The sequence below is a fragment of the Thamnophis sirtalis genome, unplaced genomic scaffold (assembly GCF_051295495.1).
Source record: "Thamnophis sirtalis isolate CommonGarterSnake01/CBP01778 unplaced genomic scaffold, rThaSir2_p1.2 scaffold_9, whole genome shotgun sequence".
NCBI classification, from domain to species: domain Eukaryota; kingdom Metazoa; phylum Chordata; class Lepidosauria; order Squamata; family Natricidae; genus Thamnophis; species Thamnophis sirtalis.
The window spans coordinates 12,941,493-12,956,569 of NW_028261389.1; the positions used below are offsets into that span (position 1 = coordinate 12,941,493).

General features: G+C 43.6%; 1 protein-coding gene across 1 annotated transcript in view; it reads left to right on the forward strand.

Annotated features, from left to right (window-relative positions):
• SLC15A5 (solute carrier family 15 member 5) overlaps positions 1-15,077 on the forward strand; it is a 48,860-nt gene that overhangs the window by 23,329 nt on the left and 10,454 nt on the right. Inside the window, exons 4-7 of the mRNA XM_087722534.1 lie at positions 662-882; positions 1,630-1,816; positions 8,352-8,540; positions 10,518-10,649. Of these exons, the coding sequence (XP_087578660.1) occupies positions 662-882; positions 1,630-1,816; positions 8,352-8,540; positions 10,518-10,649 (729 nt within the window). The remainder of the gene's footprint in view (positions 1-661; positions 883-1,629; positions 1,817-8,351; positions 8,541-10,517; positions 10,650-15,077) is intronic.

The following is a 15,077-nucleotide window of genomic DNA, read 5'->3' on the forward strand; positions in this document are numbered from 1 at the left end:
ATTGTCCAATTCTGCTGCCAGCTCCACTGGCGGGCCATAACAAGCTACTCCCATTTCTAAATAGCTGAATTTAAAACCTTGTTTTAGCTGCTTCCAATCAGATGACTTGGCTAGAATTCTCTCTCAAGACAATAATTCAAGTCCATAAGTGACCTTAAAGAAATTGCCAAGTTCTATTTTAAAGACCTCTCTCTCTCTCTCTCTCTTTCTCTCTCTCTCTCCCTCCCTCTTTTTCATATGTGAGCCCAGCATATCTCAAGCAAGGCAATGTCTTTGTTCGGCTATAATTTTGACAATTGGCAGTTGACCAAAGATTGAGGTAGGGTTGGGGAGAATCATCTAGAGTGCCATATAGCCTTTTAAACGACTGTAATTAAGTAGCATAGATTAACTCAAGGTCAGAGGAGAACACGGGAGCCAAGATTTAAAGGGGAAAAGTTACAAAGGTAGGAAAGGAATATTGCTTATAAAACATACTTTAGTCAATTCCTACAGTTTTGTTCCAACATTCCAGGCCACTAGAGCCACAAACCCTGACCTAGTTTCTTTACCAGTTGAAATCGGCCAAAACTTTCAGAGAAGAATGCCGACTGCTATAGCAGCAGATTCAGTCTTGTAAAATCTGTGTTGTAGATTATTAACTCCCCTGTCTTGTCCTTAGGTAGCTGCCTGTTGACCGTCTGTGGCATAATCATCAATGCACTGAAGGTGTGTTGCGTACAATGCCGCTATTTCAGTGGGAACGTGGCCAACTGGCTGGACCACGCCAAGGAAAACTATGGAGGCCACTACACCGAAACACAAGTGGAAAACACAAAATTGCTCATCCGTCTCTTTCCTTTATTTGCCTTCCAGGTCCTTTATAGATCGTGTGTTATGCAGGTGAGTTAATTTCTGTATTTTTCGGAGTATAAGATGCACAGGAGTATAAGACCCACCAAGGTTTTGAAGAGGCAAATTTTTAAAAAAAGTTTTTGCACTCTGCAAACCTCCCCAAAATGGCCCGTTTTTCGTGAAAACAGGCCTGTCCCCCCCCCAAAGGCATGAATAGCCTTTAGGGGGCTTGCAGAGTGCTTTTGGGGGGGGCAAAAACAAGCAAAAAGCAGTCCATTTTTTGTGAAAACGGACCCATTTTTTTGCAAAAAAAAGGGGGGGAGGGCATGGATAGTCTTTAGGAAGCATATAGAGTGCTCCTGGGGGCTGCGGGGGGGTTAAAATTGAGCATAAAATGGCCCATTTTTTTCTCATTTCTGCCCTCCCCAGCCCCCAGGAGCTCTCTAAAAGCCTCCTAAAGGCTCTACACGGCCATTTTGGTGAAGGGGCAGAGTTTCAGGAGGCAAAAAATGCTGTATTCAGTGTATATGACACACCCAGATTTTCAGTCTCTTTTTTGTGGGAAAAAGGGGCGTCTTATACTCGGAAAAATACGTTATGCTTTTGTTTCAAATTCGATTCCGTTTGGTTCAGATGCACACTCTTGTCTCTTTAATTTTAGCATGCAACACATATCCCTTCAAAAATGGAGGTAAACAACAAACAGAAATAAAACCCCTTTATTTTCTTTCTTTTCCATGAGTGGAAGGAAGTTGGATCACCAACCAGACTAAAGCATTTCTCTTTGCTATTCAGATCCCATCCGGATATAATATACAGGCAATGAATTCCAATCTGAATTTGAATGGATTCCTTTTGCCGATCGCTGCCATGAATTTAATAAGCATCTTGCCATTTTTAATTCTGGCGCCCCTTCTGGAGTGTGTCAATGCTTGTTTAATGAACGCCAAAACAAGTGGATGGTATCCAATGATCTGTATTGGTGAGTACTAAAAAAAAATGGTGCAAATTATTACCGGTAGTCCTCGATTTACGGCCACAGTCAAACCAGAATTTACTGTTACTAAGCAAGACAGTTGTTAAGTGAGTTTTGCCCCAATTTACAATCTTTCTTGCCACAATGTTTAAGTGAATCTGGTTTCTTCATTGACATTGCTTATCAGAGGGCCACAAAATGTGATCACATGACCCTGGGACAATGCAATTGTCATATATATATATATCCACATACCTACCTACCTACCTACCTACCTACCTACCTACCTACCTACCTACCTACCTACCTACCTACCTACCTACATACATACATACATACATACATATATATATATATATATATATATATATATATATATATATATAGTGTGTGTGTGTGTGTGTGTGTGTGTGTGTGTGTGTGTGCGTGCGTGCGTGTGTGTGTGTGTGTGAAATATCACTCACTCATCATGAAATCTCCAGAATTGTAAAGCCTACAAACTTGAAATTTGGCACAAATTTTGTAGCTGTGCATCATTAGGGGAGCTTCATTATTAAATAGCTTCTGGTAGTTAAATAATGTATTTAACGCATTAAGAAAGTATTACGATGTTTTTATTTATTGAGCATTTCATTTGGTCAACTTTTTTAAAGCGCTCGTGGCCATTTGTTAAGTAGCCTATGGTGTGCAGAAATATCGCTTCACTTTATACTATTGTTTGCAAATTCAAAATAGAATAATCCACGTAACAAGGTGCCCTTTTTATGGCCCAAAGCCAGCAATAAAACATTCAGAAGTTAATTACAATCTCATAAATCAAATCAGGGTCTTATGTGAAACCAATTGATATATGAAGTCCCAAACCCAGAGTTCCCCTTCCACACATGCATAACATTACCATCAAAACTCATAGGAGAAATCTTTTGACTGAGCAGGGATCCCAGACTGGATAGAGATAGTAAAAGGTCAGAAATCAAATCTGCAATGCCCGGGCAGATGCAAAATTAAAACAAGGGACTTCAGCATCTGTCCACGTAGGTGACAGCACCTTGAAAGCTAAAGGAAATTGGCTAAGCAGGTTCAGATCCAGCTAAGCTTTTGAAAAGCAACCATTAGGAATCCCAGAGGTGCTTTTTCCAGAGCCAACTGGACTGTGTTTTCCCTTGAAGACGTTTCGCTGCTCATCCAAGAAGCTCAGAACTGAAGAAGCCAGAACTGTGGTCATATGGCCAGCCCCATGACCACAGAGACGTCTTCGGATAGTGCTGGCTCTTCGGCTTTGAAACGGAGATGAGCACCGCCCCCTAGAGTCGGGAACAGCTAGCACATATGTGTGAGGGGAACCTTTACCTTATTCATCTCCAAAAAAGATGAATACTCCAAAGCAGTATTCATCTCCAAAGCCAAAGAACTGGCGTTGTCTGGAGATATTTCGACAGTCATGTGGCTGGCATGACATCACGGTACAGCACAGAGCGTACGGCAGAACACGGAAAGCTTCTACCTTCCTGCATGCTTATATGCAGTACATATTCATCATCTTGCATTGGCATACTTTCCAACTGCTAGGTTGGCAGGAGATGGGACAGGTCATGGTAGCTCGCTCTGTCCCATGTCTTGTATTGCCAAGCTATTTGGTGATCTAAGACTCAGCGTCTTTACCACTGAGACACAGCATCCAATGGTGGGTTCCGGATCCCATCGCAACCGGTATGCTGCGACGGGGCCGGGCGTCCACCATGTGCATCCACCACTTGCGCATCACCACCCTGCGATGCTCCAGCTGCTTGGTGGAGTGTCACGCAGGCGCCATACCCTGCGTTCGCATGTGCCAATGGCCCGGTTGGGTCAAATACAGGTAAGGAACGTAGGTGGGTGGGTGGGCCCTCCAAAGCACCGTGCCAGAACAGTACCGGCAGGCACCCAGCAGGCACTGGTATGCCCATACCAGGGTGTACGGGCTGTAACCCACCACTGACAATGTCCCTCTGAAAAGACAAATGCAAAACAGGCATTAAACTGTTCAGCTTTTTCCATCACCATGTTGCTATCTTCTCCAACCATCAGCCCTGACCTGTGTTTGGTATTCATTGCAAGACTCAGTCCTGATCTTCTCCATTCAGATTTGTATTTGTATTTGTATTTATTTGTCTTGTATGCCGCCCACTCCTGAAGGACTCCGGGCAGCTCACAATAGACAAGGGAAGGGGGAGGACTAGACAAAGACAACACTTTAAAAACAAAACCGCAACATTCACAATTTCCGCTGGGCTGGATGTTTCACAGGCCCCCCGGCCTGCTGGAGCAGCCAGGACTTGGTGGCTTTGCGGAAAGCTGGGAGGGTCGTAAGGGTCCAGATCTTGACAGGGAGATCATTCCAGAGGGCTGGAGCTGCAACAGAGAAGGCTCTCCCCCGGCGGGTCACCAGCTGACATTGGCTGGCGGATGGAATCCGGAGGAGACCTAACCTGTGAGATCTGATCGGTCTATGGGAGGTAATCGGCAGGAGGCGGTCTCTCAGGTACCCAGGTCCGATGCCATGTAGGGCTTTATAGGTAGCGACCAGCACCTTGAAGTGGATTCGGAGACTAATGGGTAGCCAGGGTAGCTCACGGAGGATAGGTGTGATGTGGGTGTACCTGGGTGCACCCACAATCGCTCGCGCTGCTGCGTTCTGGACTAACTGAAGTCTTCGAACACTCTTCAAGGGCAGCCCCATGTAGAGCGCATTACAATAATTTGAGGTCACAAGGGCGTGAGTGACTGTCTGAAGGGCCTCCCGATCCAGGTAGGGTCACAATTGGTGCACCAGGCGAACCTGGGCAAAGGTCCCCCTGGTCACAGCCGACAAATGATGTTCTAAAGTCAGCTGGGGATCCAGGAGGACTCCCAAATTGCGAACCCTCTCTGAGGGGCATATAATTTCACCCCCCAGCCTGAGAGATGGAATAGTTGGCCAATCTTTGGGAGGGAACATCAGAAGCCATTTGGGCTATTTCCTGAAATCCTGCTTTTGGGATATGCCCCTCTTCGCTCATTTCCAGCTGTGGTATTGGCTACTTGTAAAGTAGAACAGCAGCTCCCAATTTCTGCTTTGGAGATGACTTCCTGTTTGATTGAACTGGACCTTTGGAGTGCTCACCCTGCTTGAGCTGCCTCCCATCCTGCAGTGCATCTTAGTTAGAAATCAACATTTCCCGTATCCCTCCGTTTAATTTGGCAAGCACGTAGCATGTGGCACAGCTAGTGCCGAAAAGACAGGAAATATTAATCTGACTAGAATTAGCCTAATTAAGTTTGTTGTTAAGCTTTGCGCAAAGTAGAAGCACATGAAACAGCAGGTGGCAATTACTCAGGATTTAAAATAAAATAATGTCTCAGCTGAGCTGCAGAAAAGAAGATTTGGATAATGATGCTGACAATTCTTTCAGTTACATGTTGGCCTAGAGCAGGGGTGTCAAACTCAATTTCATTGAGGGCTGCATCAAGGCTGTGGTTGACCTAAGGGGGGGGGCGGGGGGGCATGGTCGACTCGGTAGGCATGGTCGACTGGCTGGGTGTGGCTGGCAGCAGATTCAGTGGTTGGGGAGGAACATGGGCCAGTCCTGGAGTCTGGGGAAGGCTCAAACGAGGGCTCTGCATCGCAGGCAGAGAGGGGACCAAGCCCATCTGGTAGTATTTGCTGCCTCTGGAGTCTGATATCGGCGAGGAAGAAGAACAGCGGGAGCCTGTTCCCAGTGTGCGCATGCGCAGAGCTGCCAGAAGGCAAGAACAATTAAGAAAACAGGGTCGACTTGGGAGTAAGGCTTGGAGATGACTGGCCCCTCCCATAAGACATAAAAGAGAAGCGAACGGGACATGAGCTTTTGCAGGAAGCAATTAGTTCATCTGGTCGGTTGAAGCTTTGAAAAGTTCTGTTTGACTCTGTGCTGAGTTTGGCCTTGCTCTGCATTTCGCAATTAGGTCTCTGGCAGCGTTTCAAGGGAGACAAGGTGGGTGTTTAGCAACATTCCCCTGAAAGACTGTGGCAACTCGAGCAGACATCTGTCGGAACCTTCACAGACTGTTTGTGAAGCCTTGCGCACTGATAATAATTTACAACTGTATAAATAAAAGAAGCTTTTTAGGACCAAGATTGTGATTGATGCTTTATCCAGAAGCCTAGGTCAGAACAGAAGCGACGCTGGCTGGCCCCTTACATTTTCCAGGGCAGCCCCGCGGGCAAGATCCAAACACATTGCGGGCCGGATCTGGCCCTCGGGCCTTGAGTTTGACACCCCTGGCTTAGACTCTAATGGCACTGCAAACGTTTGAAAGATTTAGTGTTTCACTTGGTGTCACAGAAGAGATATCGGATGTCCAGATTCTTCTTTCTCTGGTCTCATTGCAGTGGTGGGTTTCAAAAATTGTTCGAACCTACTCTGTGGGTGTGGCCTCCTTTGTGGGAGTGGCTTGCCGGCCATGTGACTGGATGGGAGTGGCTTGCCGCCCATGTGACCAGATATGAAAATGCCGACGACACTTGTCAGAACCACCTTAAATTACCTCACACACAGCACTGGCATGCATAAGAATATGATGTAAACTTGTTTTTTAAAAGGCATCTTTGGTTTGCGTTAAAACAACTTCAACACACGCAATGTTCTGATTGCACCACAAACGCAGTAGTCATCCTTACCTTTCACAGAGGCCCTGAGTTTTATAAATATGAGCATGATAGTGTAGAATAATCATATCCAAGGACCAGTGGTGGGTTTCAAAAAAGTTTGGAACCTGCTTTCTGTGTTCACTGGTGGAACCCCTTCTAACCGATTCGGTAGATTTGATGAACTGGTTCTACCGAATAGGTGCAAACTGGTAGGAACCCACCTCTGTCTCATTGGTAGGGTACACGGAGTAATTTATAAGTGTGCATGAATGAGATGCTGCAGGCTGGTGTTTCTCAAATAGCAATGCTGGCTGGGGAATTCTGGGAGTTGAAGTCCACGGATATTGTCGAGATTGACAATATACCTCGATGTACAGCCAGATTTGAGTCCCAGATGACTGTTGCTAAACGACACATTTGTTCAGTGAGTTATGCCCCATTTTACGACTTTTCTTGCCACGGTTGTTAAGTGGATCACCACAATTGTTAAGTTAGCCACACGGTTGTTAAGGGAGTCTGGCTCTCCCGTTGCATGTGCTCGTCAGAAGGTCACAAAAGGGGGTCACATGAAAAAACCCCAGGACATTGCAATCGTCACTAATATGAATCAGCTGCCAAGCGTCTGAATTTTGATCACATGACCATGGAGATGCCACAACAGTTGTACCTGTGAAAAGAAATGGTCATCAATCATTTTTGTGAGTGTCATCGAAACTTCAATTGGTCTCTAAATGAACTTTTGTAAGTCGAGAACTACCTGTACAAAATGGCAGAATGTACATTCCTTTCTTAAAAGGATGAGTGCATGGCTAAAAGCAGAGATGGTCCTGGAATGGCTGCTGTCTGAATTAAATAGAAACATCCGTGGAAACCTGTCCATGTTGAAACCCACATGTGTGTAGCGAAGTGCAAAACACCTGTTCCTGTTAGTCTACCCTGAATGTGCTACTTGGAAAATAATTCCATGGTTGTAACCTTTATTCTAGAGGCCTAAAATAACGCGTTGCACTAGCCTAAAATGATATTTTAATTCATAATCTTAACATATAATGGGTGGAGCTAAAATAATTGGAGTGAGAGGGATGGGAAAGGGCTGGAAAAGGCAGGGACGATAGACGTCAAAAAACAAGAGGGAGAAGATGAGTTTGCGGAATCAAATCTAGGTCAATCACTGGGACCTTCTTCCAAGCTTTTGAATTCGTGCTGGAGCCCATTCTCAACATCTCTGTCAACTTCTCATTCTGATGAATGGGAAGTTCCTTGAGTATGGGCTCCAGTACAAGTTTGAAAGCTCAGAAGACTAAACCTTTGGTCCCAGTGACCAAATCAGATTGGATCTGGCAACATTATCCTGAGACACGTTTATCTGCCTTCTCATTCATAAGCAGAGGTAGTATTCACCCAGTTCAGACCAGTTCACCCCAAAATCGTGGGTGGCCCTCCCGCCCCACCCCCAAGTTCTATGTCATCCTACTTAGGCATGTTTTGAGGCCGGGAGCATGCATGGAAGGGGCAGGCGCGAACTTGCATGGTGAACCGGTAGTAACAAAATGTGAAACTCACCGGTGTCATAAGATGAGTTTGTTGGCAGATGATCTCATAAATTGGCAACTTGGCCCTTTTATGACTTGTGGACTTCAACTCCCAGAATTCCTGAGCTCACCCCTGAGTTCTAGAAGAAGAGTCTTCGAAACCTGTAAATGCAATGATGATTTAAAAACTTGAGGTCTAGAAAACCAGGCCTCTCTCTTTTCCCCATGAAAGTTTTGGGGAAATGTTTTGGAATTTTTAAAAGGTCAGTTTTCACGGAGCATGGTATGCGCAATTTTTATTACACTTTACAAAGTATATATTTCTATCCAAAATTAATTGTTCTTTGTGTTTGACGCTCAGTTGTAGGTAACACCTCTGCAACTCTTTCCATGGCGGTTGCTGGTTTCTTTGAGCTACGTCGGAAGCATTTCCCTCTGGTTGAACAGACTCTTTTCGGAAAAGCTCTCCTTGTTTCTTCCATGCCGTGTCTCCATCTGGCTCCACAATACCTCTTGCTTGGCGTAGCAGAAACTCTGGTGACACCTACCTGTAAGAGCCCTTTTTTTCTGTTCCATTTCCTCATCTTCACATCGACTGATTTAAACTCAGAATGACGCTCTGTTTTGACCAGGGACTGTTGAGGGATTTTTTTACTGTTCTCCTCACCCTGGTGTAGAAAGTTAGCACCCACCCGTCTCCTAAAAAAATGAAATATTTTGAGAAATATTAAAAAGGCAGAATATTATATTTCTCTGGATGATCAAAGAATAGAGTAGAGTAGAGTAGAATAGAATAGAAACAGAAACACAAACAGAAACAGAAAAAGAAACAAATAATGGAATGGAATAGAATAGAATAGAATACAATAGAATAGAATAGGGAAGGGAAGGGAAGAGAAGGGAATAGAGAAGGGAAATGAATGGAATAGAAATAGAAATGGAAACAAATAATGGAATGGAATGGAATGGAATGGAATAGAATAGAATAGAATAGAATTAAAACAGAAACAAATAATGGAATGGAATGGAATGGAATGGAATAGAATAGAATAGAATTAAAACAGAAACAAATAATGGAACGGAACGGAACAGAACAGAACAGGACAGAATAGAATTAAAACAGAAACAAATAATGGATTGGAATGGAATAGAATAGAATAGAATTAAAACAGAAACAAATAATGGAATGGAATGGAATGTAAGGAAAGGAAAGGAAAGGAAAGGAAAGGAAAGAAAAACAGGAAAGGAAAGGAATAGAATTAAACAAACAAATAATGGAATGGAATAGAATAGAATAGAATAGAAGAATAGAATAGAATAGAATAGAATTCTTTATTGGCCAAGTGTGATTGGACACACAAGGAATTTGTCTTTGGTGCAGATGCTCTCAGTGTACCTAAAAAGACAAGATATATTCGTCAAGAATCATAAGGTACAATGATAGTCATAGGGTACAAATAAGCAATCAGGAAACAATATCAATATAAATTGTGAGGATACAAGCAACAAAGACAGTCTTGCAGTCATAAGTGGGATGAGATGGGTGATAGGAACCATGAGAAGGCTAGTAATCCAGTGAATGGTTTGACAGTGGTGAGGGAATTAGTTGTTTAGCTGAGTGATGGCGTTCGGGGAAAAACTGTCCTTGTGTCTAGTTGTCTTGGTGTACAGTGCTCTTTTGAGGGTAGGAGTTGAAACAATTTATATCCAGGATGTGAGGGGTCTGTAAATATTTTCACAGCCCTCTTTTTGACTCCTGCAGTGTACAGGTCCTCAATGGAAGGCAGGTTGGCAGTAATTGTTTTTTTCAGCAGTTCTGGTTATCCTCTGAAGTCTGTGTCTGTCTTATTGGGTTGCAGAACCAAACCAGACAGTTATAGAGGTGCAGATGACAGACTCAATGATTCTTCTGTAGAACTGTGTCAGCATCTCCTTGGGCAGTTTCAGAGAACATTTCCCTGCCCCCAGCAGATGTTTGGTGCCAATTAAGAAAGACTAAGCCAGCCTATCTACAAGACAAAAGATCTTCAGCTCCAGGATGATGGGATTATCCTTCAGGGCAAAGCCATTCAGCCACAATAGGAATTGCCCAACAAGCCCCTTCAAGCTGCATGGAGATTCCTGGGAAGGGCAGGATGGAGTGGGCGTGGCCAGCCAGTCCTTGCAACTACCAGTGAAGCAGATGTAAAATTAGTATCCAGTTTGAACCGATCTGAACCGGCTGAATCAGGGGTGAAATTCAGCAAGTTCTGGAAATTTTAAGTAGTTCGGAGAACCGGCAAATATCACCTCTTGCTGACCCCAGACTGGAGTGGGAATGGAGATTTTGCAGTATCCTTCCCCTCCCAGGCCCACCAAGCCATGCCCACAGAACCGGTAGTAAAAAAAAATTGAATTTCACCACTGGGCTGAATCCCACCCCTGCTTCCTTTCCATCTCCCAATCCACCTCCCTAACCACTAGTCTGTCTCTCTCCATCCTTAGGATAGTTCTTCTTCATAATTATTTTTCCTCTTCCATTGCAAAGGTGTCTTCATCACATTCCGATTTCTGCCAGGCCAAATTCGTGGGGTTGCCATGCAAATCTTGACTTTCTTCAATGGAGCTGGTTGCATCATGGGTGCCTTCCTTATCCAAACAACTTACATTGGCTCACAAGGTAAAGCCCATAAATTTCCCATATATTTAGTCTCTGTCCTGATCTCAATAGCCTTTTCCACTTTTTTTCCTATTGTTTTCTTACATGGGGGATTGCCCTTTAATGAATCCTAAGTGCTTCGTTATAAAGAAACAGATCAGTTCCCATTCGCTTGAGTTAGGGGCATATTGTCATGAGATCTTTTCGGGAGCTCTCTATGTGTCCAACTTTCTTTAGTTTCTGTTCCTATCCATTCTGCACGCGGTAATGGTTATCAGTCCCCATGCAAATATTTTGTAGCATTTATAGCAATAGCACTTAGACTTCATGGTGCTTTAAGCCCTCTCTATGCTCTTTAACGGGACACAGTGGCTCAGTGGCTAAGATGCTGAGCTTGTTGATCAGAAAGGTCGGCAATTTGGCGGTTCGAATCCCTAATGCTGCATAACAGAGTGAGCTCCCGTTACTTGTCCCAGTTTCTGCCAACCTAGCAGTTTGAAAGCATGCCAAAAAAATGCAAGTAGAAAAATAGGAATCACCTTTGGTGGGAAGGTAACAGTGTTCTGTGTGCCTTTGGCATTTAGTCATGCCGGCCACATGACCACGGAGACATCTTCGGACAGCACTGGCTGTTGGGCTTTGAAACGGAGACGAGCAGAGTCAACATATTACCCCCAACAATCTGAATTCTTGTTTTACTGAGCACAGAAAGGATGGAAGGCTGAGTCAACCTTGAGCCAGTGAGAATCGAATTACTGACAATCGGCAGAGTAGCTTGCAATACTGCATTCTAACCACTGAGCCACCACAGGTCCTGAACAATTTATGCTTGTATGATTTAACTGGAGCACAAACATGTCAAAATATTTCAAGTTCTGGTAGCGTTTTAGGACCGCCAAGACTCGCTTGCTTGAGAGATGGGCGACCATGTGAATGTGACGAGTAAATCATAAATAAAATTATCCTCTACACCAGTGATGGCTAACCTTTTTCTGAAGGTGTGCCAAAAATGTGCATGCGCGTACTATTGGGAGTGCACACATACCCACCCACCCGTGCATGTGCGCGCAACCCCCCATGTGTGTGTGTGTGGGGAGTTTTCATCCTCCGAAGGCTTTCCTGAAGCCTGGGGAGGGCCAAAAACAGCCCAACCATTCAACCGGAAGTTTGGGACAAACTTCCAGTTGACCCATTTGATTGATGGCTGAGAGAGGGACTTGAACCTGGTTCTCCTTAGTGCTAGACAAGCATTTTAACCACTACACCGCATTGTCTGTATTTGTAATCAACCCTTAATTACTGCTCATCACCAAAGACCAACTCTATCTCTCAAATCAAATTGGGAAAATGTTCAAAACCTTCCACATTATTTTTCTGTCCTCTTTCGCATTTTCCATCTCTTTTATCTTCTTCTATTGGCTGCCTAGCTGATTGTCCCATTATGAAAGGAATAAGATTAATAATCATAGGATGACCATCAGATGTGAATGTTCAATAAAATTCCTACAATAATCTGTTGGTCATTCACCCCAAAAAAAAATGTTTTCTGCAGCCAAAATGAAGACAGGTGGTTTTTCCTTACTTCTTTTCGAAGTAGCATCGGACCTGGGTACCTGAGAGACCGCCTCCTGCCGATTACCTCTCTCAGACCAATTAGATCGCACAGGTTAGGTCTCCTCCGGATTCCATCTGCCAGCCAATGTCGGCTGGTGACTCCCCGGGGGAGAGCCTTCTCTGTTGCAGCTCTGGCCCTCTGGAACGAGCTCCCTGTTGAGATCCGGATCCTTACTACCCTCCCAGCCTTCCGCAAAGCCACCAAGTCCTGGCTGTTCCAGCAGGCGGGGGGGGGGGGGGCTCAGAAGCATCTACCTCCACGGAAATTGTGAATGTTGGTTTTGTTTTTAATATGTTGTCTTTGTCTCGTTTCCCCCCTTTCCCTTGTCTTTTGTGAGCCGCCCGGAGCCGCCCGGAGTCATCCGGGAGTGGGCGGCATACAAGACAAGACAAATAAATAAATAAATAGCTATTCTTATCAACCATTGACCTATTGACCATTGACATCCATTAGAAATGCGTAGCAAAGTCTAAGAACCTGCAATGAATTGATTTTTTTTTTCATGATTAAGATGGGTCACTAATCTATGGCTGTATGCCTCATAATATAATGAATCATTCCAATTTTGAAAGGTAGAATAATTAATAGGAGCTGTTACAGAACTTTTTAAAAAAAATTCTCCTCTGAAAATGAATTAAAAGCCCTTACATTACACTCCCAGAGCATAGGGTGGGCAGAAGGTTTTTTTTTTAAATGCATTTCAGCTTTTTTTTAAAAAAAATGTTTGTGCCAATATTTTTTCCTGGAATGACTTGTATTAAGCACATAAGATGATCCATTTCTAAAATTGTTATAAATAAATATAATCTCTTTAAGAGCAGATTGGGCAACTGTTTGTCTGAAATGGGATCTCCTGTTTGATCAGGGGTTGGAGTAGGACCTCCAAGGACATTTCCAACTCTGTTATTCTATTCTATTCTATATTCTATTCTATTCTATTCTATATTCTATTCTATTCTATTCTATTCTATTCTATTCTAAATATTGGATACACCCTTCAGTAAAGTTTGCAGTTATCGAGTTCATGAATTTCTATTCTATTCTATTCTATTCTATTCTATTCTATTCTATTCTATTCTATTCAGTTATTCTGTTAATACTTTTAAAAGGACAACATAGAATGCAGTCAAAACAAGAAATAAACACAAAATCAACCACAGCAAAAAATTCCAGTGGAATTTTTTTTTTTTAAAAAAGCAAACTTTTGTTTAAAATAGTCTGGTTTATCCTAGAAAATCCTGAAATAAAATTTCAAAACAACGCAATTTAGATCATTGTTAAATGCAAATAGGAATAGAAAAAATATTCTTATTAAAGACACAGAGCTTGTCAGCTGAGCTTGTTATTGGCTTGTCAAAGAGGTGGTATTCAGCAGGTTCTGACCAGAACCAGTAGCGGAAATTTTGAGTAGTTCAGAGAACTGGCAAATACCACCTCTGACTGCACACACACACACACACACACACCAATCTATTTTCTGCCTCCCGAGTCCCAACTGAAATGGGGATTTTGCAGTAAACTTCCCTTGGAGTGGGGAGGGAATGATGATTTTACAGTATCCTTCTCCTGCCACGCCCATCAGGCCACACCCACCAAGCCATGCCACATGCACCAAGCCACACCTACAGAACCGGTAATAAAAAAAATTGAATCCCACCACTGCCTTGTCACCAATAAATGTGTACTGGTATGTCCTAAAGGTTGTGGCCAAAACCTGGATCACCCCAATAGCAGTGAAAATACGCTGAAGTTTAAAAAGATAAAGGATTTGGACAAAAATTAATAGATGTTTAAAGTCTTGAAGAGTTAAAATGTCTTCATCTGATATAGAAAGGATAGCACACTAATAATCTAAATCACACTATACAAACTATTCCACATTACTAGCAGTACGTGAAGATAATCTACAAATAAGTGTTGGTCCATGAAGGGTGTATATCCTTTTTTCAATTACCTCTTTTAGCTGTATAAGCCCACCTTTATTTTGTACAATTCAAGGGCAGTTGTAGAAAATCAAGCAGAGCTGGGGGTGGAGTGAAGAGTGGGATCAGCCTGGAATCATTACATTCTCACAAATGTTCTATGTCCAACCCCTCTTGACTTCTCTTGACCCCTATCTCTTGCTCATATAGTGCTGACCGTTAGTTGATGGAATCCTTTTGTATAGGCATGAGCAATACATCAGCTTGACTGGAACTTAACATGTGGTCTGCATTCTTCATACCTGACAGCAACGCACATAATGCACCTGCCTATTTTCTCCGCAGCATCAACACTTCAAGGTAGTTTGGGCTGAGTAAGAGTGACTGGTCCAAAGTCATCCATTTAGATTGTGTGCTAAGAGCAAAATAGAACGGCCATCCTCCTAGTTTGTACCGTGTTTCCCCTAAAATAGGACCCACCCCAAAAAGAAGCCCTATCATTTTTTGAATGCATGCGCTCAAATTAAGCCCTACTCCCAAAATGAGCGCTAATTAAGACCCCACCCACCCCGAGGTGCAGGGGCTGAGGCAAGACGCACAGGTAAAAAATAAGCCAGGGAGGGCATGGGAGTGTAGACTGCCTTATTTACCAGGCCTTGCACACCCTTACACCAGTAATGGTATTGTATTCTCTTCACCACCGGTTCGGTAGCAGGAGCACGTCTGGACATGAGTGATGACATCAGGGTGGGTGGGCGGAGCTTGTGCTGTCACCACAACCGGTTCGCCTGAACCAGTGCAAACCGGCAGCATACTACCTCTGGCTGACACCGGCCTGGCCTTCTTCTGCAGCCCACTTCTTCTGTGGCTGCTTGCCACCATTTGCACATATTACCCCAGCTTCCATTTTGC